Raw genomic sequence first — 11117 nt, 5'->3', positions numbered from 1 at the left:
TTTATGAACTATTTACATAATAATAATTATATAAAAGCAAATTCAAAATACTTTAAAAACTAAACTAATTTATTATTGACTAAGTCCAACTAAACCTAAGTTCTCCTTTTTAAAAACACTCTCCTACTAAACCTAAAGAATCTAAATTCAGGACACACATAACAAACAACAATTAAAATTTAAAGTAATTCCTTTCTTTGATGTAACATCATCACGTAACAAGTCCTCAAGAAGAACCAGAGTCTTCTTAATTTTTCCCTTTCATTAAATATATAAAAAAATGGTTTCACTTAACTAATTAATTAATATACATATATTAATTAATACTTTTTGACTCATTCTAAACCCACTCATACTCCACCTAAACCTCCTTTTCCTTAACCATGCACATCAATCCTTCTCTCAAGTCTTAACTTCCCACCTATAAATTAAGCACTACTTAATTCTAAAACAATCACTACTAGCTCATTCTAAGTTTCTAACACATCTCTTTCTTTTTCTCTCTGAAAATGGGTAACTGTTTGCATTGCATGGCTCATGAAGCTAACAGAACAAAAGATACAAAATCAATGAAGAAGTTCATGAAGCCAAAAGTTGATAAAATTGCAGCATCATCATCATTAGAAAAGAAGAATACGGTGCTGGTGCCGATGCCGGTGCCGGAGAAGGGTGAGAAGGGAGCTATAAGAGTTAAGATAGTATTAACTAAGAAGGAGGCTGCTCAGTTGCTATCTCAGTGCAACGGAGATGAAGATATGATGAAGATGTTATTAAGTGAGCTTGAGATTGAGAAGATGAAGACACTGAAGAGTATAATTAGCAGTGCAAACACAGTCAATAGCAGCAGCAGTAGTAGTAGTAGTAGTAGTAGTAGTATAAAAAAACACAACAATATGGTGGAGATGCATGGAAGCCAGTGTTGCAAAGCATTCCAGAGACTAGTTGTGTTTTTTGATGTTTTAGATGTTGTTAAATTTTGGATTTTGATCAATTAATGATTAATTAATTAATTAATTACTTTATTGTGTTTGTTTGGTCTGAAATTTTGAGTTTATTTTTCTTTTGTTAATTTGGTGTGTTAGAATATTAATTGTGGCGCATGTTTTTGGACTAAAGTGAGTTGTTAGAACCTTTGAGCAACTGGTACCTAAAAGAATGGAGATGCTGGAGAACTACTCCTGCCAAACATTTGCAAGCCTTTGTCGGTTGAATTATTGGCTTTGTATATATTTTATATATATCTATATTATATTCTTACTTTTTTATTGTTAAATCTTAATATAAGACTTCTTGACCTTTATTTTGCTTTTCTTTAACCTCTCAATCTGATTATTTTCAGTAAATAAAACATTCACAGTAAAAAGTTTTTTTTTTTTTTTAAAAAGAAGCAACACCTATGACTAAAATATGTTTGTCTATACATAATATAATATATAAATGAAAAAAACATGCAGCTAGAGATAAATATTTTATAATACAAAATATATGTAGTTATAAGTATATTTGAAGCTCATATTTTCCCTATTTTATAATATATATATATAGATCTTTCATAAGCCTATCTTTCTTTGTACTCTCTTAACATATTTAATTACAAATATCCTTAATTATCCCTATCTAAGCTCAAATAAACATTAACATAGCTAGACTAATTAAAATTATATATATATATATATATATATATATTTTATAAGTTTTCTATGGAGAACTATGTAATTATAAAATTTGCAAGGATTTATATGCTTAGAGAAAGATGAAGGTTTTTTTAGGGCAAATAATAATATAAACAATGTAACATTTGGCATGCAAGATAGCATGAGCATAAATGCAAGAATTTTCACCTCAAGGAGGTGCATAAGAAATTACGACTTTTATAAGGAGATATATAAAACCTATTAATATCCGGTGGAGATTGAAATCTTAAAACCCACACAAGATGAGGACATAGGTGTTTGTTGAGCTTACTTTACACATGTTCTTTAATAAACAATTGTCGCATCTCATCAAATATATACACGTAATTTGTCATTTTTAGATTTCAAATCTAGAGACATCCTAAAGTTGTTATTAGAATCTTAGATGAATCAAATTTTTTTTTTTTAAAAAAAAGAGCCTATACAATGACCCTTAAATTTGATAAAATAACCACCGTTAAACAAACTTCTGCAGAAAAAAATCGAGATAGAGAGAAAACACACAAACAAATTCACAAGTATGTAAACAGTGTAACGAACAATGCACCAACCCTTTTTTTACATCCAAATAATATTAATTCTGTGTTATTTTTGTCAGGAGTGTAAATCAATCTCAATGGTTGTGATTGGTTTTGTTACTCTTACAATCACGATTGAATGGATAAAATGATAAACATACTCATCCCACTTTTTTACCATGTAACTATTTCTAATACTGTTTCAAAAACTGTTGATTGTATTGTTAAACGGGTACCGTTTAAGGCGCTGTTAAGAAAAATAGTTCATTTAAAACCATTATATTCAAATATAACAATTGATAAAAGACATCCGTAGAATGATTATTTACTGACGCCCCCTAATAGATTCGTCCTCATATATATATATATATAAACTTTCAGGTTTTTTTATATATATATATATATATTTCAAATATAACCTTGTAAGGTTATATATGCAAAAATCTTATATATAAGCAATTATGGGCTTTGCAAAGGTTTCTAGTAAAAAGCCCAATATATATAACATGCAATTATCAGACTTTGTAAGGGTATATATACAAAAGAGGGGGGAAACAAACAAGAGCAAGACAATTTTGAAGATTGGAAACGCTAGAACATGAATATACAGGCAAGAATATGAAACACAATTTTCATATAATAATGCACAGTCAAACACTAAAAGACAAAAAAAAAATGCTTTTTTGAATTTTTATTCATGGAAGTACACATATAACTTTTCTTCTTTACTTTCTAGCAGATAAAATATGCGCTGGAATCCATTATCAAAAATCAAAATCACTAACAGCAAAAAGGAGAATTTTCTTTTATGAACAAAAAAACAAAACTTCAGATATAATTCAGATTCTATTCACAAAGTTTGGAAAAAAGAAGATAAAATTCTAGTATGTTGAATTGCTGATCACCACAAGAACAAGCAATCAGTATCATATAAGATTGCTGACAATTTAGTCACTAAAACTTCAATAGGAATCTGAATTTCTAAATCATAGAGTGATCTTCTGATAAAAAAGAAGCACGAAAATCGATAAATGAAAAGCCAAAAAGGAAAACCAAAGATCAATCAGAAAGCAAGGGAGGACATTCCCATTCAAATAAACATTCCAAACAGAAATGTTTAATCATCTCAAATCTGACAATAATATGCTACCTACTACTTCAGTAATTCATTACTGTATCAAAGTCCAGGAAGGATGAACAATTGAGATGAAAAATTCATACAAGACTTGTGATATTACAAGTTCTAGAGTGCAACCAATGAGAAAATTACATCGTAAATGTTCAATTGTCTCATATCTGACAATAATATGATACTTACTGCCTAAGCAATCCATTACCGTATCAAATTCGAGCAAGGATGAATGATAACATTAGAAGTTTTAGAGTGAAAACAATGAGAAAATTACATCGTGCAATCAAAATTTATTCAATTGAAGTATAAAGTAGTATAATAGTTTCTTCATTAATATTTATGAGGAAGAAATCAATAATCTTGTCAGGCAAAATATCATCTAAGCTGTTTTGGAAGATCCAAATAACTTGCACTGATATACCATTAATATTTCATTTGAAAGAAGGTATGACAATATGTGCGCCAACAATGCACAGCAGTTGGTACTAAGATACGAAGAGAGTTACTAGTACACACCTTCGCAGTAAGAAAATAACCATACTTGAATCTAAATTTGAGTTATTACTGGTACTAACAACCAGCAGCTCCAACACAATGCTACAACACAATCGAACTGCTCAAAAGAACTTTCCAAACTCCTGAGGTGGTTGATCCCAAGCCTCCATAAAGGCTTTAAAAAAAAAATTAAAACACAGGTTAGCAAATTTGAAAACTGAAACAAAATAACGAATTGAGAGATGTTAATCTTTATTCAGTTCTGACTATTATGCAATGGAAATGAAAAGTTTGCGCAACGAGTAAAAATTTGAAGTACTAATGATGTAAATGACATTAAAATTGTTTCTGGCATACCTATTGGCAATTCTCCAAGGGTAACATATATCGAATCATCAACTCCAGAGACTCCCTAAAAGGAAACCGAGGACAAGCATAAGCGTGCTGCCATTGATTTATGTATAGGAGAATACAGCATTTTAGTTCTCTTAATTACCTCGGGACCAGAAAGACCCATTCCTGTCTGTAGGTTGTTCAGGTCTGATGATACTGATGGACAACCAGAGATATCATTTCCAAGTAATTCGGAAATTGCAAGAGAATAACCATCCTGAATACTGTGAAGATCATCTTGATGGTCTGCTTGGCTCAGAAAGTTCTCCAGGCTCGAATATAGCGTCTCACTCCTGTCGCATAACATGCAAATTCATTTACAAGCATACCTTTAACCAGTTGCATCTGATTAAATAGCATAATCTTATAATTCACAAAGTAGAAGACAAGCAGACAATTCATACACACACACAAAGAACATTAACTGTCTACATTTATCATTTGCAAACAAACGAAGCTTACTTTGGTTTTGAAGAACCACATGCAGCATCTTCCATTGGGGAGTCATCTTCAAGGTTAATTATAGGAACCATCTTGTTATCACCTGAAGCTCTGTTGTACACATCAGAGCCGTTAACATTATGACCAATTGACAAACCAAAACCAACAGCTGTTTCTTCTTCAGTTTTTATAGTAGATGCAGATGTCTGAAGGCTGCCCAGGACAGAACCATCAGGTATATCTGTCATTTCTGGGGCTTCCATAAGGTTAAGGTCACAGGTTTTAAAAGATGTCGGTTCAAGCTGCTTATCTTCTTCAAAGGGTTCTTCTTTTGAAAATAAAACAGGGCTAGATGATTTCCCTAGCTCAATTTCCTCAACCATATCATCATCCGATGGAATGTTCTCAATGTACGGCTTTGCTTGGGTCTCTCCAGAGTCATGCAGGTTTGGATAATCCTCCTCCTGTGGTATCTCACTTGAAGTTAAGTTCATCTCCGTATTAGTATCAATCTCGTCATTCTTTTGAATATGTTGCTCAAAACTAGCATCCTCCTCCTCCGCAATAGCAGAACTAAAAGCTTCAAAACCCGGCGGATTATCATTAGCTTCATTATGTACATCAACAGTCTCTTCCATTGGTTGATCAGTCAGAACACTAGTAACATTCCGTGCTTCGCCTTCCAAATTATCGTCTTGATCAGCATGTGAATTGCTTGAGGAACCTTCCATAGGCTTATCATCATGTTTGTCATTTCTCTGCATTAAGGACGAGCGAGGCCTTGTTGGAACTTTAGCAAAGCTACATAGCTTCAACAAATTACTACTAAGCTTAACTGCCGAATCATTGTCAGCAGCATTATTAGCATGCAAATTCACATCCTCCTCTTGCTGAATTTTCTTCTCAGCATCAATGTTAACATCCCCATTCTCCAAATTGTCAGCTTTCACATCATCATCGAGCTCTTTGTTCTTGCTCATCTCAACATCAACCTCAGCTAGCTGCTCCTTCCTAGTACTCGAAGAGCTCACCTTCGAACCAGTATCATCCACAACCTCATGGTTCTCAATCTCCGAACCAGATTCACTTCTCGAATTCCTTTCATCTCTGCTAGTTCTAGAAACACTAGAACCAACATCATCGAATCCAGTTCGTCTTTCCCTCTGATACCCAGGAGCGAAGTCATCATCACCTTCGGGGCCATCCCAATGCCGACCACTCCTCTCATTCCATTGCCCATTCCTTCCATTCTCTCGACCCCAATCCGAAGAATAGCTTCGGTTATAAGGTCCTCTTCTCCTCCCTCTCTTCATGCCAGGACGATTATACTCATCATCAAACCTCCTCCTCCCATGGTGATCCGGCTGCAAGCTACCAAGCCGTGAGAAGGCCGACTGCTGCGGCGGTGGAGGTGGCTCACGGTCCTTGGGTTCTTGAAAGCTACGGTCTTGCCACCTCGCCGGCAGCGAGTTCGGAGGAAGGAGCCCTTTGAAGACCAAGTACTCAGCCGCCAACCGCCCGGCCTCTAACAAGATGTCAGTCTTGCGCGGCGGCGGAGGTGGCGGCGGCGGTGGCGGCGGAGCATAGGGCTTCGAATGGCCCCGGCTGAAGCCACCCCGGCCGAAGCCACGGTAACCGGAGTTGTAGGACCTCATCCCCTCCCCGGAGTTCCGATTCCTCGCTTGCATATTTCTCTATGGTTTCTCAATTTCCCTCAAATCTCCACAACGTTTTCACTCGATTCAAACCCAATCCACCATCATCCCCGCTGTCACTTCTCCGATCAACAGATCAAAACCCTAATTCCCTCAAAAACATCAAAATTTTCGCATCAAAACCATCATCCACCCCAAAAAATCAGGTTCTCAAGCTCTGATTTTTCTACAAAAATCAAAGGGGATTTGAATCACATACACCAAATTGGAGATCAATGATTGATTTCAATCGAGTTTTCAGTCAATTCGAAGGTTCAGATCCATAAATGTTTACCGAATTTTGTGAATATCGGCGGATCTGGGTTTCATCCCTTCCCCCAAATGAACGTCTCTAGGGCTTAATCCCCAAAGTTCCTCTTTTTCTCTTCTTTTTTTCTTTCTTTCAATTTATTAAATAATTTGTAAATTGATAGTTTATATATAAATTTTTTTTTTTAATTTTCTCTTTGATCACACAAAATGAGATATTTATCACTATAATTACCGTTTTGACTCGAATTTTAGCATTTAAACAAAAATCTATATATATATATATATATATATATATATATATATATTTACTTTTCTTAAATTAAAAGGTTGAGAAAGAAGCTGATGAAAATAGAGGGAGGAATTTCAAGTAATTAAATTGAAATTGAGGGGGGAATAAGTAATTTTATACCTTCATTTTTAGTTCATGAAGTTTCTAATTTACAAATTAGCTAAAAATGCTGTTAATATATGAACTTTTATTATTTATGAAATTAATAAATTTTTTTTAATGGAGAAATTTATAAATTATCCATTTAATTAGGGAACTAGAAAAAAATAAATAGTAATGAATCACAACTATAACGTGATGATAAATCTTATGTGCTTTTTACTAACCACTCCCTTTAGATTAATACCTCACAATGCCCTTTTTAATTTTAATTTTATTTATTATTCATGGGAATTATTATTATTATTATTATTTTATATTTTAACTTAAGATTACAATAAGTATAAATAATTTTATTTTTATTTTTTTACCTCTTTGTTGAATAAAATCTATTTTATGATAGATATTATAATGTATGTGTTACATAATTGATGTCAGTGAAAAATTCGTAATTTTAATTAAAATAAAGTATTTTCATATATTATACAGAATATTTAATTGTGTGCATATTTATATTAAGAAAAAAAAGGTTGAAAATAATCTTTAGCATTTATTATAATCTAAGGCAAAAAATTGGAAATTAAAGACCAAAAGATCTTCTATAATTTTGCTACTATTTTATAACTTTAAATTAATAAATTCTGGCACTGTTTTCACTAGTAAAAAGATTTGTATAATCCAAGTCAGATTGCACCATAGAAAGAGATAATGTTTCAAATTCAATCTGGACAACATGACTTCAAAATGTTTGTCAATTCATATACATAATCAATTGATTCTAAATCATAAGATTTTAATAATACAAACAAAATGTTTGTCAAGTTGGAATGAGATAATAATATATACATAAAAATGTTCAAGAACTGATGATTTAAGGCCTGTGGTTTCATTCAACCCAGTTAATATCCAAATCCTTGAGTTTCATGAGCCATTTCTGTGCATCCTGAGAAACTAAAGGCTTACTTGACATCTTGCCTTGAGCATTAGAATCATCACTGGTTGCAGTATCAGTAAGCTTGCTTGATTTTTCAAGGTTTGATCGTCTTCGGGTATGTCTCAACTCCAGTGATAAAAGGCGAGAAACCTCCTGCAGACCACCCCATTTTTCCAGTGCTCGAGCAATGTCGTATCGTCCTGTTGATATGATAAAATTAGCAAACGAAAACCAGACCGAGCTTTGGTTATTCAAATGATTGTTAAAGTATTAAGAAGTAACCTGCACGTTCGAATGATTTCCTGCTTGGCATGTATGCAGGATCCATTCCCCATTTTCTCTGAAACCTGCTGATCTGCATGGATTGAACAAATATGGGGAAATTTTCATTGTTTACAATAAATGTGAGTTGGTAAATTCAATGTTCAGATTACCTCTTCTTGTAAATTCTCAAGGTTGTCCCAGTAACCTTTTGGTTTCCGATGTTTGTAAGCAAGGGAGAGGTTCAATAAGATTGCAGTCTTTCTAAATCCACCATACCTTGATATTGCTTTCTCAATGTCCACTCTTCCATGCGAACGAAGTTGTTTTCTCATGGGCATATACCCTTCCTGACCATGCTCTGAGATGAACTTCAAAAGTTCGGCTTTGAGAACTTCAATATCACTTTGTAAACCTGGAACTTTTGATCTTTGCCTTGATGAGTTTGATGATGCATCAAAGCTGGAATTCTGCTTGGCAGGTTTACTCTCTGAGACACAAAAAGAATTTTCCACTCGAACTACTTTTGCATCTATTGGTTTCAATGGGTCAATAATCAGGAGTCTATTTTCAACAAAGTCACGAATAGCACATAGATTTGATGGTAAATCTTCATATACAACCTGTATTTAGGAAATTTGCAATCCACTTGATTAGATTAAAAGAGGAAGATAAATCAGAAACTACCAAACCATGCATCAATATGTACCTCTTCTACAATAGCTTCCGATAGAAAGGTATCTTTATGCATTTTCGACTCCACAGTATACTTCATTAGAGTGTGCTGATTTCCAAGTTGTTCTAAATGCCATTTCCCTTTCAATAAGTCAAAGTCCCCTTCAACTTGCTCAAAGCTGATCTCACGTTCAAAGATTTCATGTAGCTCTAGAACAACACGTGCATGGAGTACCATATAAAGAAGACCTTTGCAACCTTCCTGCAAAATAACAACCAATTGATTAATGTATATTTCAAAATTACTCATAAATGTCTAACATCATACCTGAAGAATCCGAACTTTGTTTTTTTCCCTCGACAAAATCTTACTGATTGCTAAATTAGGAACAAACCTGTAGAATTAAACGTATATGGCATATAATGGAAGAAAGTAGTAAAGGTAAAAGCATTGTAAACTTCCACCTAAACATTCACTCTCTTTACTACTCAAAGAATAGAAATCATGAAGTGCATACTCAGGCAATGCTTCATAGGCTGTCAAAACATTCCACACTTCACTAATAGGAGCTTTCACAGTGATGCTAGCAGCAACACATCGATGAGTTCCTCCATTTTCCTTCATTCAAATCATATTATCAGAAAACTTCAGCATAAACATTCAAATGTGTTTCATGTGAAATACGTGAGTTACCAATAGGCCATCAAATCTACGAAGATGAACTTCATCCACCATGCACGGCCTATCAAGCCTGCAGACTTTCCCAAACACACCCCATTTACTGTTGTGTTCAATCGAAGGTGCAGGAGAAACATTACCAAAAGAAGCGTGTTTCTCATTCAATTGGTTTGGTGACAACAGATCAGTGTCAGATATAACCCCAGATGTGGCTTTAGGATCACTAGACATCTGATTTTCTTCGGAGTTTCTTTCTGCTCTACAAGCAATTGCTCGGAGATTCACCGGAAGATCACACCGGATGATTCTCTCAATAAAAATGGCCGGGAAGTTAAATGTGGGTATCACATTGACTTCATAGGACAAAACCGCAGTTGAAGCTCTGCAAGTGAATAATTTCAGGATGACGATAATGACACAATTATGTTATGATGATGCACACAACATTGTCTCAGAATAAGCGGAAGCTCAGAATCAGATTATAGCTGCAAGGCTATAAATCAAGTTACTAGAATGTACAATTAACAACGTCTTAGTTAACCTACCTTGGACCAGCTTTCACAGACCACTTCCCTTCGAACTTCTTAAAATCACCATCGACCATAGCAAAAAGAAGCTCACACCCATCATCCTAAACAGATACAAGAACTAAAATCACAAAACTCTCAGAACTGAGACAATAAACAAAAATCCATTTCATCCATCAAAGAACTGAAACCATAATTGGCTTTTAAAAAATAAAGCATTAATAAATTAGCTTCTGTACAAATGATTTAAGTCAACACAAGAATTACACCAACACTACCGAAATTAAAAACTACATTTTTTATATGAAAACTAAGAAAGAAAAATACCAAATCAGGGAGCTCCTGAAGATCAAGAACAACCCGGGCTTCGATGTGCCAATAGAGAGCACGCTGCAGGCCTCTCTGCTCTAGCCATATCCTTCCTCTATGGGGGCAAGGAATTCTCCCACTAACCACAAGCAACCAAAGAAAGGAAATTTGCTACATTTAGGGTTTAATTAGCTCAGGTGAAAACACTAAAATGAAGCACACTCAACAAGGAAAAAAGAAATCCAGCTCAAAATCAAGAAATCGAAAGCAAGAAAAGAAGTACCTGTACACGAGATTGGGAACGAAGTCAGCTAGGCGCTCATAATCAGTGAGGACATTCCACACTGATTCAACATCAGCATCGACCAAAATGCAGGCCTTGATCCGGCGCTCTCGCCATGAAACCGTCTCCATCTCGCAATGCACGCTTCCATTCTCAACCTCCTCGTCTTCGATCTTAGAGCACTGAGGTAGAGCTTCAGCACTGTGACGGCTAGAATTGAAGCCATTGATGGATATGGGTTTCAAGGATGTGAGGGGGCGGTAGGAAGGAGCGATGGTTGGAAGAGAGAAGAGGAATCGAGGCCTTCTGGAGATCGAATGGAGAATGGAGGAGCTCGAGCTCGAGATCGGAGAGCACTGAGCTCTCATGGAGGAGTCGAGGCGGAGAAGAAGGAGAACCGGTTTAGTTCGGTCGAACCGGG

General features: G+C 34.9%; 2 protein-coding genes across 2 annotated transcripts; both read right to left on the bottom strand.

Annotated features, from left to right (window-relative positions):
- Positions 1-3724: 3724 nt before the first annotated feature.
- Positions 3725-6758, bottom strand: LOC120258930 (uncharacterized protein At4g26450). The gene is made up of 4 exons (XM_039266410.1): positions 4695-6758; positions 4336-4525; positions 4197-4251; positions 3725-4014 (listed from the first exon to the last, which is right to left on the bottom strand). The coding sequence occupies exons 1-4, from the start codon at positions 6359-6361 to the stop codon at positions 3962-3964; spliced, it is 1965 nt and encodes a 654-aa protein (XP_039122344.1). The 5' UTR covers positions 6362-6758; the 3' UTR covers positions 3725-3961.
- Positions 6759-7766: 1008 nt separating this feature from the next.
- Positions 7767-11117, bottom strand: LOC120259516. Its single transcript, XM_039267127.1, has 10 exons — positions 10697-11117; positions 10432-10552; positions 10123-10208; positions 9593-9959; positions 9417-9517; positions 9227-9293; positions 8933-9160; positions 8397-8846; positions 8245-8317; positions 7767-8162 (listed from the first exon to the last, which is right to left on the bottom strand). Exons 1-10 carry the CDS (start codon positions 11062-11064, stop codon positions 7915-7917), a joined length of 2109 nt encoding a protein of 702 aa, XP_039123061.1. The 5' UTR covers positions 11065-11117; the 3' UTR covers positions 7767-7914.

Source organism: Dioscorea cayenensis, chromosome 4, assembly GCF_009730915.1.
Source record: "Dioscorea cayenensis subsp. rotundata cultivar TDr96_F1 chromosome 4, TDr96_F1_v2_PseudoChromosome.rev07_lg8_w22 25.fasta, whole genome shotgun sequence".
NCBI classification, from domain to species: domain Eukaryota; kingdom Viridiplantae; phylum Streptophyta; class Magnoliopsida; order Dioscoreales; family Dioscoreaceae; genus Dioscorea; species Dioscorea cayenensis.
Note: the sequence above shows the minus strand (reverse complement) of the source record. Positions and strands in the feature narration are given on the sequence as shown.